Here is a 22,868-nt window from a genome sequence, read left to right as displayed (position 1 = left end):
TGGTGAAGTACAATAATAATAAAGTATTCTTGTTTGTCTCACGATGTGGTCACTTGTGATGTAAATCGCGACATTTCGACTGCACACTGCTAGTCTTCATCAGGTGATGAGGCTTAGTTGTAGTTTTCAATCACAGTATCCTGTTTAAAAGGTGACGCGTAACCAGTCAACCTCATCGCCTGATGAAGACCAGGGCCATAAGGGAGAGTACAGTTTTTTCTACTGTAATATGCACCCTATAAATAAAGTTTTCTAAAGTGTTCTAAAGACTAGCAGTATGCAGTTGACATGTTGCGATCTACATCACAAGTGACCACACCATGAGACAAACGAGGATACATATTAAAAAATATATTTAAAAAACGCTGCTTAAAGTGGTCCAGAGGCATTACAGTACAGTGAAACCTGAATCTTTGAATAGTTCTAGAAAATGACTGTTGTGATGACAAAAGGATTACACTAAGCAACAACTGGCATCTTGATCAGTTGTAACCTGTGAAGACTGTATTAAATTAATTATCTGCTATAAATGTTTAGGTTTAGATTTATTAACAGTATCCTGTAGTTTTAAACTGTTAAAATTTTTACAACAAAAAATTGATGATAATGCCACCCAAATATCATTATTTATTGATTAATTTTCTGAGCCTTTTGAGGTCATTTCTTGGATTATGTATTCAAGCCAACCCTGTTTTGTGGTAAAAACAATACAAGGACCAAGATCAACAAGTAGGTAATTGTATCTTTAACAAATTAATGCAATGAGACATAGGAATATGAACAGTACTCTTTTCACCTTTAAGTTCATCATGGCCTCTTTTGTAATCAACTCCATGCTTCTCGATGACTATTGCACTGCAAATATAAAATGCTTCAAGCCCTGATCATTAGTTTGGAATTTACATTCTACATAAATTTCACATAGTTATTTGTTTTTCTTCGCCTTGAATATAACTCAACATTAATAGTTTTAATTTTAATATAAAAAGGGTTTTTTATTTGCTTCTCACAGTATAACTTTGCAATGAATACTGTAACCAAACTAAGATTTTTGTTTCATGAAGTTTAAATACACATACATTCCCAAGGGACAAAAAGAACTTACCTAACCTCCACTAGTGCTTCAGCTTAGACATACAGTTTGAAGTATTAATACAGGAATCAAAAATATCATTTACAGAAAGAATCCACATTTTACTTACAATTCAACTAGGATAATATTGTGTGATCATTTTTATAAACAAACCTTGCTTGTCTGCGATATTATTTGATGTCTAGGCTGGCCAAAAACTAAATTACATGTACTTACAGGTAAAACTCAAATGTAATTTCCTTAAATTTAATGACACTGATGAGTCAAGGATGTCTGCTTTTGCATTTCAATTAATAAATTAAATTACATGTAAATGCACAAGGTGATTGAAAAAGATCAAATGTTATTCTGACAGATGATGACTAAATTTCTCTGCAAAATTTCTGTTGGACTTTACAAGCAGATCTCTAGTTTCTTCCAGCCTTTTATGAACATTGACTACAGTATTAAGTACAGTGCTTGAGGAGTCTTTAAATACTCCTGAAAGCTTGGAAATTGAAGGCAGGGGACTGATGACAATACAGTCATCTTTATCTTCTGGTGAAACAGTTTTTGCTTCCTCTATTCCCTGTGTCTTTCCCAAATCACTGCAAGAAGATCCTTCATCAGATTTCTCTGAAATGAATGTCAAGTCATTTTGACTTGCTTCATCATCTTCAGAACCCCCTCTTGTTGTTGACTGTCCAGTTTCTGTAAACAGATTCCTGTTGCATTTGGTAGAATTGTGTTTTGAAACAGACTTGAGGTTAGCATTAAAGCCTCTGATTTCTCCATTGGACACTGGAGTAATACTCTTGCTGGTACCTGTATCTTTGTCAGCACAGGCATTAAAACCAGTGACAACAGTGCAATCAATTTGTCTTGGTGTTTTGTCTTTGCTTTGTACAAGCAACAGACTCTGAGTATCACAGGAACATTTCTTTTGACAGGCTTCCTCAAGTAACTTCATTTTGCTCTCAAGAAGCACAACTCTTGCAGACATTTCATTGTTTGACAACAACACAGAGTCAAGCTTTTCTTGCAGCTCCTGAACTTGTTGTCTAAGGACAAACACCTCAGCTTTAGTCTGAACACCAATGTTTGAAGGGGCAACACATTGAGCTTCAATTGAATTTAAATGCCTCACAACTTGTGTTTGTGGCAGGCCACTAATAGGTATACATGTAGGAACTGTGTCATGTTGAAATTGTGATTCCTTTTCACAACTTGAAAGAGGTAGAGTCTCACTCTGACTACCTTTAACAACTGGTGTAAGCATCAATTCAGGACTTGGCATGGGGGCTGTTGTCATGGAAACTGGACATGGAATTGTGGTCATCCCTACTTTAGTTCCCATATCTACAGGATAATAAGAGGGGAGGGGTGCTGAGTCAGGTATTGAATGGATACTTGCTGGAACAGAAATTGACATTGGACCAATTGGTTCACAAGACATTGAAGCTCTATCTGTTATCTCTTCTCTTCCTTCAGTTTCAGTATCATAAGGATATTTTTCCTCATCATCCCAAGTCATGGATTTTACATGTGACTGTCCCTGAGCATTTGATTCTTCCATATCTGCCACGTGAGCTGAGTGTTTTCTTGTAAACAGCATGGATCTCAAATCAGCATTTCTCAAAACTGGATTTTTAATAACAAAATGTTTCTCAACATTATTGGCAACAAAATTCTGTGGGGTAGATTTTTTTGCAACGTGGCTCGATGGTCTAAGTTGCTCACTGTCTTTTTTTCCGCAAGATGGATCTTCTGTTTCAGATGAAAGCTTCTCATTACCCTCAAAGTTGGAGTCCTTGTCAGCTACCATACGCGTTACCAGAGGTTCCCTCAATCCAAGTCCAGCTTCTATAGCTTTCTTATTACTCTGAAAGCTTCTCATGTCAGTACCAACTGGGAGAGGCCCAGGTAAGTAATAAGGCTTACACTGGTTGCTTTTACCTTTTACGTTTTCCTTATTTCCATCTTCTTCACAGATCACCTGTAGTTTTCCTCTCTTCTTTTCGGATCTGCTATTCTGGGGTCGAAGATCATTGTGTTTGCTTCTGAGAAGTTTCAAAATTGCACACACAGTTATGATTTTTCTTTCAGCAAACCCGATAGCGAGAAATTGTTCCTTAGTGACTTGGGGCTTATATCCAAATTCATCTCGAAGAATCTTGTAAACAGTTTCCAAAAAGCGTAGATCTGTCTTCCCATATAAGTCGTATTCTTTAGATGCGAAGTGCTGTGCAAGTGAAATTGAGTAGTCAAGAAAAACATGATGAAGTACAGGAAGAAAAGCTTTTGGGATGCCTTGAGCAACACTGTGTAGGTCAAGTTCACAATGTGGATAGTGAATTTGTTTTAACTCGAAAACCAGCTTACGAAGATTGTTTCTCAGATCCCCGGTAGCCATGGCCAAAAGAAGTATGAATGATCAAAAACACACCATGATGTATCTTTGAAATCGTTTCAAATCTTTAAAATACGTTGTGTTTGCCGCCATTTTGAACTTACGAATATGCAAAACATCAGCTGACTTACCCGGCAATAACGAATGCTGCATGTACATTGACACATTACGTCAAAACCAAGATGGCGGACATATCGATCAGAAATCCTCGTCGAAAGAAAGGAGCAAAATTTAACCCCAAAGAAGCCCCGTTTCCGGTGCCCATTCAGAGTATTACACACAAAGACTCTTGCAGTGATAGATGGTATTACTATACTGGTTATCTCAGGGATAACTGTGTGGTGATCGAAGATCTAGGAGACCTAACTTTCCTCTACAAGATGGTGAGCTTATTCAATCTATTTCATTTCCCGCTTATTTCCAATTTTTTACTTCAAATACATCATAAAAGGAATACCCAAAAGCAGTTATTTCCAATTTGCCATGAAAAAAGTATGTATATTTATTTTACTTCTTTGCAGGAAGTATCCTAAACATTCATGAAAGCTAACCTTAGGCCTAAAAACGTTTGTTTAGGCCTAAGGTTAGCTTTTATGAATGTTACAATACGCCTGCTTTGCAGGCTAATGTTCAAGGATACTGGTAAAGGATATTGGTAAAGCAATGACCGGTGACCTGTGTTTTGTACCAGACGACCTCGAGCTTATCAAGATTATCTCAGGCATTAAAGATATCTGTGATGCAATTTCAGGTGTATGACAACTGCAGACTGCCCACCAATTTTAGCTCTGATAAACTGTATTTACGTGTAAGCACCCATTTCAAACAGCGCTGATAAGGAGTATTATATTTACATGTATTACGTCTAAGCACCCATTTTAAAACGGTTGGCTTTCAATAACTGTGATTTAGGGTTAGTCTGCAATCTGCAAGGGTCAGACACCATGTAATTTCCGAAGTAACGGCGGAAATGTTCGTTGCCAGCTTTTTTAGAATCGGCGCATGATTTCCCAGAGGGTGTAACATGCAGGTTTCAGGTTAGAGTTGCAGGTCACCGTTTTACCTTAACTGAAACATCCCAAACCTTTACAAAAATGCTAAGCTTAGGCTTTAACAGTCAAGTTTGGGTTGTTCCAGCTATGGTGAAACAATGACCTGCAACGTGCAGCTTACAACCTCCACGTTATTCCCTCTGCCTGTTCCCTATTGATTGTGATGATCTGGATAAGTGTGTGTGTTTAGAGGCACAGTCTGTATATTAGCCTTGTCTGAGTCAACACTAAATTAATCCTGGCCATTGACGTTTAATTCTCTGATAGTGTGTCTAATCTGATTTGCAGGGTTTTTTTGGAAAAGGATTTCTTTCAAGAAGTAAACCTGAATATGAGATGATTTCGGACATTTCTCAGAAGGCTTTTTCTAAGTCCGAAAAATTGAGAAGATGTAAGTCAAAAAATAATGCATACTGGATGAATAATAGAGAAATAAATATTTTTACCTTTTTTGAAAGAGAAGATACATTAATTACATAAAATGCAAATGTAAGTAAGATCTATTAAATATAAGTATTTTAGCATTAGAGTGGTTATTATAAGTAGGGATAGTGTCTTGTGTAGTTGACTCAATCTTAATCATTTTTATGTTAACTGTAATCTCTTCTAGTACCCCCCAGAGAAAGGGAAATAAGGCAGTCAAAGTTCCGAATAATTAGAAAAGAGCGGTAAGAAAATGTGTTTCATTAATTGATTAGAGCATTAATTTTGAATTTAATCTTGCAATGCTGTTTCTTTAACAAGGAAAAAGTATTTTCGTTTATGTCTTTAGGTACAAAAATCACAAGCAATGGTTTGAACAAGCTAGTGGTAAATGTCTTGCTGGTTATGATCATGTTGTTCATGAAGACGTGGAAGAGAACACCAGCAAAGACCATACAAAACATGATAAACAGATAAATATTTGGTCAGAGTCTATGGGTGATGTTTCTGTTAAAGAATTCTCAAAGTACCACAAAAGAAAACGAGTTGACACTGCTGATAGTGATGGTGAATCTTGTGAGAGTCAACGTAAGTTAGGTGAAAAGGTTCACACTATAAGGGAAGAAGTCATACTACATTCAAGTGATGATGAGGACATCAAGATTACTCTTACAGATGATGATGACATTGAAGAATGCATTTCTAACAGAGAACTTGAGGAAGTCGTGCAAGATGTTGTAAGGAAAAGGTGTGTGACCAGTTAAAGGTATAAATGTAATTGTTTGCTTGTGTTCTTGTTTTGAAATTGCTCTGTTACTGGTAATATTCAAGAAATAGTGTGATTGGCTGGTTATGATTTTCTATCTGTACAAAATCAGGCATAGCTTGCAAGGTCCCTCTGGTGAGCAAGGGAATTATTGAAATTTATCCCTTTTGAAATTGTCAGGAATAAGCAGCAAGAGAAAAAGTAAGGGAATAGAAGTTGACATTATTTTGTTTCCTTTTTTTCCTTTCAACAGTAATCAACCCAAGCCTTGCACAGAAACTAAGGAACCTAAGGAAATCACACAGAAGACCAATATTGAGGGAAAAAATGATCCATACAAGGTTCATGAGCATCTGCAATTGACTTTAGAAGAGGTTTGTAAAATTACAGTAACAAACAAAGGGTAGTTAAATCCAAACTGAATCAGGAAACGTCTTTCAGCACATGAATTTCTCTTTTATTCCAACCTTTGGAAATAACACTGTGCTTTTTTATTGTGAAAAGAGCAAAATTAAATGTTACACTTATATAAAAGAATGTTGTACAATGTGATTCAAACTTTCAAGTCCTTTAACATGATTTCAACCCAAGTATCGCTTTGTCTCCCAACCTTTATAATTGTAAGTTTGCAAAAAGATTATTACTAGGGTTAGAGCACATAGAAAAATAAAATCAGCTGAGCTTGCAATCATTTTAACACATTTTTTTACCATTTTCTTTTGTGTAACATTTTAGGCATTTTTCTTAGCATATGGACTTGGGTGTCTGTCAGTTTTAAACATGGAAAAGGTGAGGAGCAAAATGGTAATGTTAATTTGCATACCACACATATCAGGGGTTAATCAATAGCTTCTGAAGTACCTAGATGCCTGGGCTAATCATTGTAAGCAGTGGTCACTCTTTTACATGGTTTTGCGTGAAAATCAAGGCAGAGTTGCTGGCGTTGAGAGGCAAATTTCTGACCCATACCTCCAGTGACCGGCCTCTAATGAAACCCCCGACATATATATCACATACTGTTTCACGATGATTTACAATACTCTGAGAGAAAGACCACCAACACCAGGGGTCTCCCCTTACTCTTCACAAACAGTGTATGGGTTCTTTAACATCCCATAGCATGTTGATTAACAGGAAGGGTTGTTAGACGGGGCCTACGATTTATTGTCCTCATCCAAGAAGACTTGAAAGTCTAACCATTTGCAGATGAATTACAAAGGCAACACTTTCTCACAGAATAGCTCATGCATTTTTAAGGCTACAATGGACACTTTAAGAAACATTTACATGAATGATCACAAATTCCATTTATTTAGAGGCCAATGTCATTAAGTGAAATGTGGTGCTCGTTCTGTGCTGCTAAACAAGACTTCATACCAAGCTATGTTACATATCATTACTTCAGATCTAAAGGATGGATTCCTAAAGTGGGCATCAAATATGGAGCTGACTGGGGTGAGATAACATACTAGAATAATGAAATTTTAAGTTACCCCTAGCTACAACTGAGCTTATTCTGTCAACCAGGTAAGGCTTTTCGTGTTGGCCATTTAACTAAATTCAGATGACAATCCGCCATACTCCCTAGAATAGGACCAAAACATCAAATTCTGGAATATTGAAATGATAATAGATGCATTGATCCAGTAGTTTGTCATGACAGGCTAAGGAATCAATGACAAAAATAAAAATAAATCCTAAATAATAACAGTATTTTTAATTAGTGAATGACATGGTCATCCTCTGAAGTAGTTCAAGGACTTATTACAGAAGTTTAAACTATGACTTTTCAATATTTATTACCATTAAATTTCAGTGCAGTGATGATAAAAATTTATTTTGAGAGAAAACAGAACCTTAATAGTTTTAAACCCTTTTACAGCTGCAGCTGCAATAATGATTTGGTTACTTTTTAGTTCTTTACAAAGAGGGCATGCCTTTCTATCACTCAAGGTGAGTGAAATCTGTTTTTCCATCCTTTATCTATATAATTTGTCCAAGCCACGAAGATGATTTTGTCAATCTGTGTAATAAAGAGTTAAGACTTTCTTGGTTACTGTTAATCCCTAATATCTGGCCTGGTACTAAGTGACTGCTTTCACGAAAGTTACATGTACATTAATTTTTGTTTTAGTTATTCAGTTATAGTTCAAATGGTTGAATCAGATCATTTGGATGTGGTGAAAAGCAATGCAAATTTGTTCTGTCGACAACTTACTTGGCCTCAGTTGTGTGGAGTGAATCGCGTCAGTGGGCATTCAGCCAAGGTACTCTTTGTGTTTCTAACGAAACTAATTTGTTAATAATCAGCTTCTAGATCCTTTTCTTTCATAAACATTCAGGCTTTAAGGTTAAGTTCAAATCTCAATCAGTGGTTTGTTTTTTGCTGCCATTAATTGGTTACAATCAGAGTTGTGATCAACTGATTTCAATCCACTTTGTTGGTTCTTCTTTTCGTAGTCCGCTTACCCTTCCAGGTTGATGCCAGTGAAAGATAAGTTAAGCATTAAAAAGATGATTTTTTCAGATGGTGAAAAATGGATACTCTGGAAACATCTCATTTCTCCTTTGCAAAAGTCTAGTCTAATAACTTCCGGATAATATTGTTGTACTAGTTAATCTGGTATAGCAGGACAAAAACAATAATTATTAAAAACTACAGATACACTGTAGATCATTGGATAATGCAATTCTATATTTTTGATTGGCTATTATACCATGCTCTATAAATTTCAGTAAGTGTATGCATCAGTATTTTTTTGTTTTTACAAAATAAAGCAGGTAAGATTAATCCATAATTTTTGGACGCTTTCAATAAAACAACAATAATTGTCTTAATTAATAATTATTACTCCACTCTCACTTGTTGGATAATGAGATAATTATCGTTATTGTCAAGTGAACCTACTTACATTGTAAATGGCCTACTGTAGCAGCAGCCTCACACAAGTTTCCTATTGCCCAGTGGCAGAGCATCCGAATTAGCAACTGGTTTGACTCTAGGATTTCTTCTGTAGTGTCCCCTGAATCAGCATCGCAAAAAAAGGCATCTCTTCATCATTTCCTTTTACTGGGGTTAACATTTGCAATCTACTCTATCAAGATACAGTTTTGAACTAGTGTTTACATGTTTATGAAAGACAATAGTGTGATGCACAAATCACCAACTCTTTTCATTTCATTTTTCAGGAAGTGATGCTATGTTACGTCATTCGACCGACAGGTAAGACGAAGTAACAAAAAATATATATGAAATTTAACCATTTCAGTCCTGAGAGTGAGATGCAGACGTAATTACTAACTTTGTCTGAAAAGATTTTACTCATCAATGGGGCCCGCTTCCGAGATGAATGGGTGAACAAAATCGACATCCACCCAAAAGCTGTCCCCTTCAAGGGTGGACATCTCCTTCAGTATAAGCTATTGATATCTTACTTTTTGGGGATTCTAAAATGTACAAAATGTCTTGTATTTGATATGGAAAGTAAAAATCCTTTTTATAGTGTATTCTTTGATTACAGGAATGTCAGATAATGAGATGTCCTCACCAAAATGCATCACAAGTTTTAAAATACAGGTAAGTGTTGTGGTATTTTTAACCTAGTACCGTAGGTAATCCTTGGCTACGAACAATGAAGATACCATACACAGAAGATACATGTGACAATTTCTTGGTGTTAAATCATAACAGAACAATGTAAATCGGCTGTGATAATAATATTGCTCTGGGGCACAGTACATGTATTTATTATTCCACCATATTTGGTCAAGAGAACGCGCAAAATATGAGACGGTATTACACTGTAGAACAGAGCAAATACGGACGGAACTGGAGTTTTCGATGAACGAAATTGTTTTCAACATGATACAAAGCCCGAGAATTTAGCTTGTCATTGCTTGTCTCTCGTCATTTCGTTTATACAATCAAATAAAGGACGCAAGCGCCCTGAAGGACAGATGATGCATTTTTTTAGAAACATTCTTACCAAATAAAATTGAAGCAAAATAACACCTTTTTGTATAGTGGAATAATAAAGCTCTTATTCGACGGTTTAATAATAATACTCGCGGACATTTTGCTCATTGCTGGTATACTACGCAACTCACAAAATATCCACGTGTATTATAATTATGTTAAACCATTGAATAAGATGTATGTACATGTACAATTGAAATGCCAATATTACTTTTTTTTATTGTCGTAGGAAGTTGTGCTGAGAAGGTGGATTCCTGAAAGAGCAAGGGAACCAGAGAAAAACGAACCCCAGTATTGACAATTTACTGTAATAAGAACAGATATTCTATTTAACCCATTCACTCCTCAAGCAGCCTTGGATGCCCCCGGTTAACCAGCATCAGACAGAGTAAAATCTGTAGTCTCACTTCCAGGAGTCAATTGGTTAATCGTGGGACAAAAGAAAAATGAAATCTAAAAATTTCTTTTAGTTATTTAATTCAAAAGGATACAACGAAAAAGAAAATAAAATTGCACGAATGCAAAATGGTGACTTTTTTCTGTTGAGGGGGAAATGGTTTCATACAAGACCATCACATGACTACAACAAAGTTGCATTTTGCATAATGCTTTCAACTGAATGCTGATTAAAATGAAGCCATCAGTTTTGGTGGTAACTGTGCAAGGGTCTTTCTTTAGTTTCTTGACGAATCTCTCTTTCCTCTTCCATTATTTCTTCTCTGTCTGCTTGAGTTTCTCTTGTTTGTTCCTTATATATGGTTAAAAAAATAAAAATATACAGTGTATATTATTGATGTACCAGATGAAAAAAAACTTCCAGTTCCTGATCATCTACAACAATAATATTTAATTCATTTCTTTTGGAATCTGAATGGATAAATGGGACTCAGTTGTCAGAGGGGTAGATATCCAGCAGCCTTTCTAGTTGAAAGATTAAATTTTTAGAAGTGGATTATGGTTGGCCATTTGTTGCAAAATTCAACAGTCTAAAATTTATTGGTTCAACTTAAAAACAGGATATTTTCATTCAACTTCAACACAGGCTATGTTTATTCAACAACTATATTCATTCAACTTCAACACAGGCTATTTTTGTGCAGGAAGAATATTTATTCAACTTCAATGCACAAAGTTACGCTTTATGGAACGAATATATTTATTCAACTAAAAACATATTTAGCTATAAAAAAATGCGAAAAAACGTTTCTTAAAAGCATTTAAGAAATTTTGTAAAAACGGTTAAAAATACACGGCTAAAAAATACACAACGTTTCCACGTTCTCGGATGTCATTATAAAGTGAAAAAGAGACAGTGTGAATATTCTATAAATACAAGAAAAAACAATAGTTCATTAAGAAAAAAAGGTAACATAAAAATTTGCTACAAGCTAAACAAAGAGTTTAGCACTGATGGAGTCACTCTGAGTGTTAAGGCTAGGCCTCACTTCTTTGAATTTGGTAAACAAGGCAGTCAAATTTCCCATGGCATTTCTTAAGAACATGAAATTGGTCCTCATTAAGAAGATTTTTGTCACCGTTCGCTTCCAAAAGGTGTTTTACCAATAGCCAAATACTTGTGCTCAACAATGCGTTGATGAAGGTGTCGGGCTGTATAACCGACATAATCTGCATCAGACAGATTATTCAACTCTCCACAAGTTCCCAGACATTGATAAATTCTTATTAATGGTGAAGCAATAGGCCAAGCTTGATATATCAATATTCAGGCATGGCTAAGAGTTTTATGGTCAAATTTCACCCTCAGTTCCGTTTTCGTTGTCTCACAAGTCTCAAGGGGGGGAAGAGACCCTTTAGAAATTCAAACAACAATACAATACAATCGTAGAAAGGTGTCTGCTAGAGGTCAACTTTTGCCTCTAGACCATTGGCTCGAACACAAATAGGAAAACAGAAACGAGAGGAGTTTGCGTTTTGTCACTACATACCACCCAGCGGTCAAAAATGTTAAAATGTTTTTGGTAGAACAATGGAATATCATAGAAAATCAGCCTATCCTGAATTGGATCTACTAGCGCTTAACACCTCCAATAATATAATACAAATGGTGTAAATCCCTCAAAGACGCGCTTGTCACAGCAAAATTATAGTTTCTTTTAGGCTCCAACGCGATGCAACCAAAAAAACCACACTGAAGGATTCCATGCAGACCTGTCATAACTCTCTAGCTATAACGTTTAAGATGTTAACAATATCATCAAAATACTGGTTGAAGCGTTCTTCCTGGGCCGCCATGCTGCTTTTCAACATGCTGTTCCCAGGTCATGCACTTCTTTTTTAAGAAGGGGTAGCAGAGGGGTAGGGAGGTGGAGCTTTGTTGAATAAGAAATCATCGATGTCTGGGAACTTGCGAAGAGTTGAATAAATATGTTTTGTTGAATGAAAATATTTTTGTTGAAGTTACGGTAAATAATTATATTCGTTCCATAAAGCGTAACTTTGGGCGTCGAAGTTGAATAAATATTCTTCTTGCACAAAAATAGCCCGTGTTGAAGTTGAATGAATGTGAAGTCGTTGAATGAAAATATCCTGTGTTGAAGTTGAATCTATATAGATTGTTGCATACAAACTGATATATTGTTGAATTTTGCAACAAATGGCCAACCATAGTGGATCAAGTGTTACACGAAACATTACCAAAGCATAAAAAATTAATTTCTTAAGCAGAAAAAAACAGTACAAACGTTCAATTTCACACAAATGATTGTACCTGATCATCTTCTCCTTCACATTCATCAAACTTGTCATGCACCCACACAGGGCTTCGTGATCGACCTCTTGATCGACCTCTTAATCTGTCAGTCTTCTGCCGGCGAGGGACTTCCCTGTCATCATGCTAAAATAAATTTTACATTTATTACTTCTTGCAGTTCTAGCAACAATACTATTATAATACCAGCTTTATCACAGGCGAGAGAAAACAATACAAGTGATCCTCACACTTATCTGGACAATGCAAGCAATAATTGTCTCTTATAGACACAGGAAAAATTCAGGGATTCAAATCCATGACCTCTAGGATCACTTCTCTCTAGTTTTGTATATAAGCCACATTTCAAATTATAATTATACATGTACATGTTTACTTCAAGTGGGAGGCACGGTGGCCTCATGCTTAGTGCACTAGACTCTGGATCGAGTGGTCCGGGTTCGGGGCCTGGCCGGGGACATTGTGCTGAGTTCTTGGGCAAGACACTTTACTCTCACAGTGCCTCTCTCCACCCAGGTGTATAAATGGGTACCGGCGTAATGCTGGGGGTAAGCCTGCGATGGACTAGCATCCCATCCAGTGGGGAGCATAAATACTCCTAGTCGCTTCATGCTATGGAAACCGGAGATAAGAGCCGGCCTGATGGGCCTTCTGGCTTGTAAGCAGTGACATTTACTTCAAACCCAAATAGATTATTAACTTTAATATGCTAGACGTCTTTACTTAATTCAGCATTGAGGTTCTCTGCTGCAGAAAGGGTTGGATTTTGGTGTAACCCTCAAGGATCCCAATAACCGCTTCTCGATAAGGAAGAGACTGAAAAACTCTGTTCTCCAAAAGTCCGAGTGTCCTGAGCTTAACATCACAAGAAACATGTTTTTGAAGGCCACATCTTGTGGATAGAAAGAGAAATTTTTCAATGAAGCCTCTGTAGTCTGCCAGACCTTTTACATCAAACTTTACTGCAAAGCAAAACAAATTGACTATCTGGGTCCATACATTTACTTATTTTAATGGTTAGAACAACCTTTTATTATTATAATTATTTTTTGAGTAAACACTTACCATGAAGTATCGTTTCCCTCGTGGTACATCCTGTGGATTTACATCAATCTCAATCATCCTTTGGTCCCTAAATACACCCCCTTGTTGACCTCCTCCTCTACCTCTGATAGGCCCTGGGTCCAAACGATCAAAAACTGTACGCCTTTGTGCATTCATTGCTGCAGGAGGACTTCTTCCTTGTCTTGCTGCAATTAATGTTAATAAATTAATTTAATACCTTCTTTTAATCTTTTTTCCATAGAAGCAGGGATGGCGCAGTGAAGAGAGCACTTGCCTCCCACCAATGTTGCCCTGGCTTGATTCCAGACTCGGTATCATAGGTGGGTTGAGTTTGTTGGTTCTCTACTCTGCTTTGGGAGGTTTTTCTTCAGTTACTCCGGTTTTCCTCTCTCCTCAAAAACCAACCACTGATTTGATACAGTGTGTTGATTTGATTTCTGCAGTGTCACCCCATTTAATGCCTCAGCACTAAAATAATACACTTGACACTTGAATAAAGTTCATAGCAGTATTGTACTTCTAGATGCTGAGCTTACTAAAGAACATAGGGCATATTTAACGTAACCTATGCTCCTTCAGGGATTATAACTTTCTATAATATTTATACTACATGTAAGTGCAAAATAGTAGAAACCTACCAACATTAATTGAAACCGGGTCATATGCCTGTTAAACAACATCGTCGCTCTTTGGAGGTTGGGTGCCCAAAACATCCTGGAGCTTCCACCATTGGCAGCCAGCTCCAAGATGGAGACTGCACCGATGGTTGGCAAAACCTGACAACCCAGCCATGAGCCCCCACGCCCCCAAGAAGAACAGCCACCCGTCACACTGATACACAGTGAAAAGCAGAGGGTGGGGAGGGAGGAAAAAAAACCGCCAAACGCTCCACACACAATGCTCCTACTTCCCGCCACACTGATAAATAAGCGATACAGCCCAAAGCACGAAGTATTCCTCGCATGCGCAAGTATACTAAAACCACTGACCAATTGGCTGCCGTCGCTCCTAGTTGTTTACTTGGTTAAAACTTCATAAAAAACTAATTTAAAAACTACGTCCTAACATTTGCTAGAAAGACTGGCAGCTGGTTACTACCGTCTTACAGTCAATTAGGCAGCAACCTTGAATGTCCGAGCGATGTGGAGCGTACTTGAAATGAAGAGTCACTCGTGTCATCGATGCGAAGGACAAGTTGGCGAATGCATATGTACTGAAGAGATTTTATGCTGAAGCCAGAAAAAAGAATGGTGAGCTTTACACCAAAGCTTCACTTGTCGGGATACGCTTTGAAAACTGTGAAATTCTTCAGCTTTGTTGATGCCTAGTGTTATTGAACGTTTGACTGTAAGTACTATTTAAAGTCTACAATTATAATTATGCTGAGAAGGAAACCAATAATTGATCTGTGCCATTACTCGACTCTGCAAGGCAGTGTGGGCTTACAGCTTCTCGGAAATGAAAACAAAAAACAAACTCTGTGATGGAATGATAAAACAATTATTGACCTCGGTTATCGCAAAATATCATGATTTGTCAGTGTCTCGCAGATCAATTATTTGCCGAAGCCAAAGGCTGAAAATTGCCAAATTGATCTCACGATATTTTGCTCAACCTCGTCCAATAATTGTTAATTATGTGCACTTTACTGTGGATTATGGTCCGAGTCATGGTGGTTTCGCGGTTATCAACCGTGCCTCTCACCTCTGCGACCAGGGACCACCTCTGGCCTCGAGGTCATACGTGGGCTGAGTTTCAGTCGATCTCAATCTGACTCTGAGGGTTTTCTCCAGGTACTCTGGTTTTCCTCCCTCATCAAAATAGACTCTCAGTCAATTATACCTGGCTGCAGGCAGATACCTTCAAAAGGGATCACCTCTGGTATCCTTCCCTTTCATTGAATTAAATGAATAAAGTTGCTATTATTACCATCCTGCTAAACCTATACATTTTAATTAAATTTTTAAAATCTTTAACTTAAATGTTTGTTAAATACTTACAAAATCTTTCTCGTCTCTGCTTTAATCTATCAGTTTCATCTTCCTTTCCATCCTTACTTTCATCATGGTCTACTCTCCTCCTATTCCGCGGTCCAAGTCGTTCAGTTATTCTCTCTCGTCTTCCTTCCCGGTTTTCATCACGGTCCATGTACAGTCTACTTGACCTTCTGTCAGAGTCTGGAACATTATCAGGAGATCGTTGTCTGTTACGCCGTTCTCTTCTGGGTTCTGGAGAACTCCTTCATTAAAAGAGTTTTAAAAATAAGTCAGCTCCTTGCAACCTTATTAGCAGCAAAGTTGATTCAAGCATCTTGCACCTTTGTTACAACACATTTTTGCAAGTTGTAACAAATTTGTGTTAAAGTATTAGTTTGTTTCTACTGTGATCTGGTTTGATTAACTTTCCAGACCTACATGTAGAACGATCCTCAACTGATTACCAGTTAACTCTGTATACTCTGCTTCCACACAAACGACAACATATTAAGACCAGGTTGTCACTATTATGCCATAAACTGTCGCTTATTAGCAAATATCAAGTTGACCATTTTACATTAATCGTATTTCATCACATGAAGAAGGTCCTGCCTATCCAATACAATTTTCTCTCTTTTCAACTTCAACAGTCACTGTGACTATCAGTATTAGTTCACTTGACAAGAAGATATCTATTCTCTTTATGATTTCCTTACTCCCTTTGGGTACAAGGTCAGTGTACTGTCTATGAACAGTATCTCTTATTCACCATGCATCTTTCACTCTTTCTACAGCTGTAAGTAATAGATAAAATACATGTAGGAGCGGGAGACCTTTATGGGCATTTAAAACGGCGAGCCACAGGCGAGCCGTTTTAAAGCCCATAAAGGTCGGATGCGAATATTTTATCTTACTTGTGAAATAAAACAATAGAATGTGTTTGTCATGTTAATCACGTGGGCGTGGAGCTCTCCCATAGGAGTTTGGAAATACTCAGCACTGAATTAGGCAATTCACTTTCATAGAGCTTTTGTAGTAGAAACATGGCTGGTCGGTTTTGCTCTTCAAAGGGTAAAAAAGAAGAGACCAGTTTTGTGTCGGAAGCCACTCCGAGGGCAACACAATACAACACTAAATGGGGCAGAAAAGTCTTGGAGGAATGGTAGCAGCGACAGCAAAATAAATGTGCAATGTCAGATCTTGTTGGAGTGGTCGGTCTCAAATGCGAAGATGTTCAAAATCTGACCGTTTCACTAAAGCACGTGTCGCCAAATACGCTATACTTTTGGTTGCGCAAGTTCGCTTGTGAAGTGGGCAATCAAAATGGAGAGCGTTATCCGCCCAATTCGCCTTATTTTGTTAATTTGTGCGGTTAACTGTCATTTGTGTGAGACTGGAAGAGAGGATGCATTAAATGTTCTCAACAAGGCTGACAAGAGACAAGTAAATTGTTACGCAATAGTTGTGATTGAAATGTCAAACTTGTGATTGATTAATAAACGTTGTACAAATTTACAGGACTCATCTTTATTAAAGTTAAGCATACTAATTAGGTGAGCCAGAGATCTTTATAAAAGTTAATCCTATTGATAATTCAACTAATTAAAAATTCATGAACCCCAGCCTTTCCCTGCTATCTATTCAATCCCTGCCCGTGCTTTCAGACAGTTGAACTTTATCGAGATTTACAAAGCAACACATGTGACCTGAATAGTGCGTTTCTGTTGGCTGTCATCCTTATGCATCATATTAATGAATTTTACAACTATAAATAATGAACTCAAAGACTATTTTCCTGTCACAATAATTATTATGTTCCCTTTACTCTCTCGTTGTTCCACCTTAGGCAATTCCCCCCCCCCCCAATCCACTTTGCTCTTATAATAATATTAATTACTAATGTAAAGATTTGACCACAATCAAATCATTGCTTCCTTTCCCATCTTTGTTCACCTCAATGAATGTCTGAATATTATGATGGGTATGTGTGCATGTGTGCGTAACGGTCAGACATACTTTTTGAAGCTCCGCTTAAAGCCTTCAAAAAAGTCAATTTAGGTAACTACTATATTAATCATTCTAGGCTCAATCATCATAAAAACTCTTTTCCATCGTTGGTGCTAAAATTTGGAACAGCATTCCCGAAAGCTATCGAAGACTACCAAAGCACATATTCAAAAAGAAAATTCAGGCATTACTATTTGTAACTTAAGAAACTCTGGACAGTTCTGCTGACACTAGCACTCTTATCTCTGAAATAAAAAAGGCATCTTAATTATAATTCAATCATAAATTATTATATTTTTCGTCACTTTTTATTACTTTTTTCCTCTTTTGGCAAATTATGTATTCAAAATCGACTTTTTTAACGCCTCCAATTAGTAATTCGCGTTTGTATGTCCTTAACACCGCCTGCCTAGATTAGCTCGCTATTTGCAAGTGGTGTTTATTGTAAGTAATTTTCTGGAAGACTTAATAAACTTGAACTTGAACTTGAACTTGATAGCTTTGATGGCCTCTTTACTCGTCACAATTAAAAAACACCAAAAATCCAACTTTGGTTCAGCAAAATAGAATTACAATATTTTTCAAACAGCCTTTACATTATACTGAATATGAGATGGAACTTTAGATGTAGCTGTATTGCATTAAAAAAGTATATACCGTATTTACTCGTGTATAAGTCGAACTTGTGTATTACTCAACCCCCCATTTTCAAGGTCAAATATCGGATTTTTCATCATTTCTGGTAAGAGAAATAAAATTTACACCAACAGAAATTTCCCAAAACGTCAATCTTTTCTTCCTGAGAATGTATTAAAAACATGGTGAATTAAAAAAAGCACAGGTGTAATCGTATGCTGTGAAGTTTATCAAGATCATCACGATTTAAGCACAGACGAGCTCTTCGATTTACTAGAGAAGTATTTTACAATATTTGGGAGTAAACCAACCTATTTGTATAGGTAAAGGCATGGGGCCGAGTACTATTAAGTATTAATTGCACAAGTGTTTTGGAAATTTTCCAAAATTGCCCGAGTCGCGAAACAACGAGGGCAATTTGGAAAATTTCCACTCATGCGATTACTTGTTTATCAATAAAGGGCAAAATTTATACGTTGCTATGCAACGGATTAACCAATCATTGACAGGTAATCAAGTCCTCTCTTGATTACCAAAAATGCCCTCGATTAAGAAAAAATGCCCTCTGTCTCAGCCAATCAGCGCTCAGTAATTTTGCCCTTTATTGATAAGGGAGTAAACCAACCTTGATCTCGATGTTGAGTTTGAAAGGAGATTTAGATAAGAAGACCAAAGGAATGCCGAAGAGCTTCGAAAGATCGTTCGATGAAACCACCAACTTGGAAAACCTGGCAAGCTACAGTAATTGTTTGATGAAAATGGAAGTTCAGTGCCCTAAACAGTCATTAATGAAACTGTTCCTAAAAGCTGTGTATTGCCTTATTTATCCCGCTTTAATTGCCTAATAGACTTAAATGCTCTCCATGAAAACCAGTGCAAATTGAAAATATATCAACAAAATATCGTTGGCAATCAAAATTGTTTATCACGCATGTGATATTACTTTTTTACTTTTCTAATTTCACAGCTTCTTTCTTTGTTTAGTTGAAAATAAAAACATTCATCAACTGGAAAATAAACTCAAAACAAAAGAATCAAAATGTGAAATAGCAGGCTTTAAAGTAATTCACACACAAAAACTGATGCCGACATGTTCATTTCATGGTACCACTGCCGCCGCATAATTAATATGACGCACATAAGAGGTGATTGTCGGCAAGCGTGTAAACAAACATTCACGGACAAAATTTAAAACACGAGAATATTCGGCGTATCAGTAAAATATTCCTAGCAAGCACAGCCTTGAGGTAGAGAGTATTTTCCCATTTCAAGCGATTTCTTAGAGTCAATAGATCCTAAGATATTGATTTTTTTAGAACGGATTTTTACAAGAAGTATCGTTCAATGGAAGATCAAAAACAATAGGTGTGAAAACTTACCAATTTCATGCTAAAGGATATTTTAACAAAAACAATGGATGAAGTTTTTATTTGATTCAAAACGTTATAAAAAGGTAATTGACTGAATGAGAAATACCCGCTTCAATCATTTACGATAAGTGTAGCCACAAACAATTTTGAGTCAAAATGCCCAGTGTTAAATGTGGCCATCAGAGATTTTTTTACGTCGGCTTTGGAAAAACCTATACTTGTACGGGTTATGCACAGCCACAAGGCCTCATCATCACTCCAACTTTGTGAGTTCACGAATTTCCTTTGTTTTGGGGTGTGGGTTATCTGTTGAAATTTTTTTTCTTGTTATTGCAAAAAATGACCGATGCGGGTAACCTACCGCGCGGGTAATCGCCCGGAAATTACGGTAATTTGTTGGACTCCTTGGTCAGGTCTTTGTGTATGCCTCGTGTATAAGTCGAGGGCGATTTTTTGGGCTGATTTTTTGGTCGTAAAAGGTCGACTTATACATGAGTAAATACGGTAATAATAATAATAATAATAATGATATTTACCATGGACTGCTAGCAGTCCCTTGTCACACAAGCGAACCCAATGAACGTGAGAATTATTCGTCCCTCACTTGCGTGACGAAAACGGGCGGTTCGACTGATTTAGAATGGACTGCTAGCAGTCTATGCTTACAGATATTTTCCATGATGCCGTATCCTGGAACACAAGTTTATGACCCAGTACTCTGCATGGTTAAATTCAAATGGACCCAGTTCTCTGCACGATCAAAGGGGTCATCAAATTCAAATGTTCACAGCGTGGGGCAAGCTTTTTGATCAAATTTCCCAGAAAGGGGACAACAGAACTGTTCGAATGCTGCACATTTGCCCTACCCCTCCCCCTTTCCCCCATCTAAACATTGAAACTTGCATTATTGTCCGGAGCAATTCTAGAATACCGGCCGTTCACTTCAGTCTTAAATAGACTACCTTCCGTGAATGAATAAGAATATTAATAACGAGAAAGAGTGAGATGAACTGCCATAAGGCCACTGAAAATATACAGTATACTTGTTTCAAAAGTGGCCTTGTATTCGGTAGTTCAGCCAAAACAGGTTAGGTTTTTGCATCTGCTCACGACTTTGATAGTGGGATTTATTTGTAGCGACCATTAAATATCGAACTCAAGCTGAAATTGTGGCCTGATTGGCGGGGTGCAAGGCAGTCTACTTTCGTAAAAGAAAAAAAATTCGTGTTCTTACCGCTTCTCTCGAACCTTTTGGAAGCTTTTGGAAACCACAACAGCTGAACTGATCCGCTTCCTATCGCTTCGTTCGCTTGTGATCTCTCTTGATCTGTCGGGCATGATGGCGTCTGGATGGCGTTAGCAGGTCTCCATATCATACCCTTACATGAAGCTTGCCTCACATCCACAGACAGCCACTGACCAACATCAATGGGGTTGGGTGACCTGCGGGTTTTGCACGGATTACGGTGCTGGGAAAGAAGGCCAGAGGGGTACATTGTTGAGGAAGGGTTCTTTATGAAGGCCCGTTCTGGTCAAAATGGTGGATATAGTTTTTACCTGTGCATGAATTAATTTTACACGTTGATAGAATTAATATTTTGCATTTCTAAAACATTTTGTTAAACCACCAAATTAATTTTACCATACCTATTAATTATATTTTTAGAAGACTTATATTTTGTGTGTTTAGAATTAATTTTGTGTGTGTTTGCAATTAATTTTGTGTATGTTTGCAATTAATTTTGTGTGTGTTTGGAATTAATTTTGTGTGTGTTTGCAATTAATTTTGTGTATGTTTGCAATTAATTTTGTGTGTGTTCGGAATTAATTTTGTGTGTTTCTCAAAATTCCTTTACCCATAACACCTTGCGGTAGTTCTCTACCATGTGGTGCCAAACAAAGATGGCGACTTCCGAACAAGTGAAAGAAATCGCACAAGCTGCAATAGACAGTATTAATCAGCTGACCTCGTTAATTGCGCACGAACGTCAACCAACAACATCGGAGACGACTTTCCTTCGCCAAACCCAGCCAACTAATAGCGCACTAACAGAATTGCAGAGGAGGTTTCCGACAGTTTCAAGAGGAAGATACAGAAGAACTTCTGATTCTAGTTCGCGGCCGTATCCAGTCGTTCCGAATGTAAGGCGTCCTGCTGGTCGACCGTTGGCATCTGAGATAGTTTCAAAGGATGTTATGATACTAGAAATGGGAAGAGAGAAAATACCGACGAAAGCAGAAAAGCTTGATTTAGAGAGAAGTGGACGAATTATATCAGGCGTGGACATTGATAGAAAGTGGGATGCTAAAAAACTTCAGCAAGAGTTAGCGAAATTATTGACAGGTGAAATGGAGGGCTTGTATTTCGAAATAGTAAAGAACTCTGGTGGTACTTTGCTAAGACCGAACATCCAGGCAGGAAAAGAGATTGATTCAAAGCTGCTGCTGAAATCGATTGCTCCATCTGGTTGGATCTATGTAAGACTCCTGGAGGAACTGCCATCCATGATTGATCCCAGTGATAAACAACTAGAAGTTCCTGTGTTTGAAGTCCCTGAATCTGACATGCTGTCAAGTGATGCTAGTGGTAGAGACGACTTGTTTTGTAATATCATGGATTTGACAAAAGATTCTGATGCGAGTGTCCCATTGTCTCGACATATGTCAGACACCAATGCTGATGCTAATACAAATGCAGGATCAGTGTTCAGTGCAAGTAAGAGTCAGCCACCCTCGAGTTCATTTGATATCCAGTCAGTAATCAAAGGTGCTAAAGATCAGGGTTTGACTGACCCTGTAGAAGTGCTTAAATTTCTGCAAAAAGAGATTGTAACTGGCCGAGCCTTAGAAGTTACAAGTTGCGAAGAAACCATTGAGGGAGAAACAAATTACATTACTGTTGACAGGGCAAATATATTAGAAACAACAATCAGTGAACTAGAATACATTACAAATTATAGACCGACATTTCAGGTGGACTTCATGGGAGAAGAATGTGTAGATCAGGGTGGGCCACGTAAGGAATGGATAAGACTAATGAATCAAGCTATTAAAGAAAAGTACTTCGACCATGGCTTGAGGCCATTATTAGCACAAGATTACTACTTTGTTGGAGTGATGATGGCAGTTGCCATGCTTCAAAATGGGCAATTGCCTGTATTTGTGGAGGAGAGCACTCTGCAGCAAATTGTTTCTTTGGGAGACTGTTTTGACCCTTGTGTTCGTCAAATTAGGCACGGACTAGAAGAGCTTGGAATGCTGTCAGCTCTTCAGGAACTGCCAATGTTGGTTCATCTCCTGAGACCCCAAGCAAGGGGCAAGTTGAGTGTACAAATGTTACTTCACATTTTGACGCCTAACTTTTCAGAGGAGGGTTCAAATACCCTG

General features: G+C 37.5%; 3 protein-coding genes across 4 annotated transcripts; 1 reads left to right on the top strand and 2 right to left on the bottom strand.

The window, feature by feature from the left end:
* Positions 1 to 968: 968 nt before the first annotated feature.
* LOC138032451 (uncharacterized) lies at positions 969 to 3,586 on the bottom strand. The gene has a single exon (XM_068880131.1). The coding sequence runs from the start codon at positions 3,483 to 3,485 to the stop codon at positions 1,437 to 1,439; it is 2,049 nt and encodes a 682-aa protein (XP_068736232.1). The 5' UTR covers positions 3,486 to 3,586; the 3' UTR covers positions 969 to 1,436.
* A 17-nt stretch (positions 3,587 to 3,603) lies between these two features.
* Positions 3,604 to 10,225, top strand: LOC138032454 (tRNA-splicing endonuclease subunit Sen2-like). Of its 2 annotated transcripts, XM_068880133.1 has the most exons (12): positions 3,636 to 3,865; positions 4,823 to 4,925; positions 5,145 to 5,202; positions 5,307 to 5,705; positions 5,977 to 6,097; positions 6,459 to 6,512; positions 7,040 to 7,178; positions 7,640 to 7,676; positions 7,858 to 7,990; positions 8,913 to 8,946; positions 9,245 to 9,300; positions 9,929 to 10,225. In XM_068880133.1, the coding sequence occupies exons 1-12, from the start codon at positions 3,665 to 3,667 to the stop codon at positions 9,995 to 9,997; spliced, it is 1,404 nt and encodes a 467-aa protein (XP_068736234.1). In that variant the 5' UTR covers positions 3,636 to 3,664; the 3' UTR covers positions 9,998 to 10,225. The 2 variants fall into 2 exon arrangements, 1 of the variants encoding a protein (XP_068736234.1); XR_011128370.1 differs by lacking the exon at positions 8,913 to 8,946 and having other exon boundaries at positions 3,604 to 3,865; positions 7,858 to 7,999; positions 9,227 to 9,300.
* LOC138032455 (bcl-2-associated transcription factor 1-like) lies at positions 6,159 to 20,869 on the bottom strand. Its single transcript, XM_068880135.1, has 5 exons — positions 20,716 to 20,869; positions 15,493 to 15,731; positions 13,493 to 13,677; positions 12,428 to 12,553; positions 6,159 to 10,447 (listed from the first exon to the last, which is right to left on the bottom strand). The coding sequence occupies exons 1-5, from the start codon at positions 20,817 to 20,819 to the stop codon at positions 10,340 to 10,342; spliced, it is 762 nt and encodes a 253-aa protein (XP_068736236.1). The 5' UTR covers positions 20,820 to 20,869; the 3' UTR covers positions 6,159 to 10,339.
* Between the last annotated feature and the right edge of the window lie 1,999 nt (positions 20,870 to 22,868).

The sequence above is a fragment of the Montipora capricornis genome, chromosome 14, assembly GCF_036669925.1.
Source record: "Montipora capricornis isolate CH-2021 chromosome 14, ASM3666992v2, whole genome shotgun sequence".
Taxonomy (NCBI): domain Eukaryota; kingdom Metazoa; phylum Cnidaria; class Anthozoa; order Scleractinia; family Acroporidae; genus Montipora; species Montipora capricornis.
Note: the sequence above shows the minus strand (reverse complement) of the source record. Positions and strands in the feature narration are given on the sequence as shown.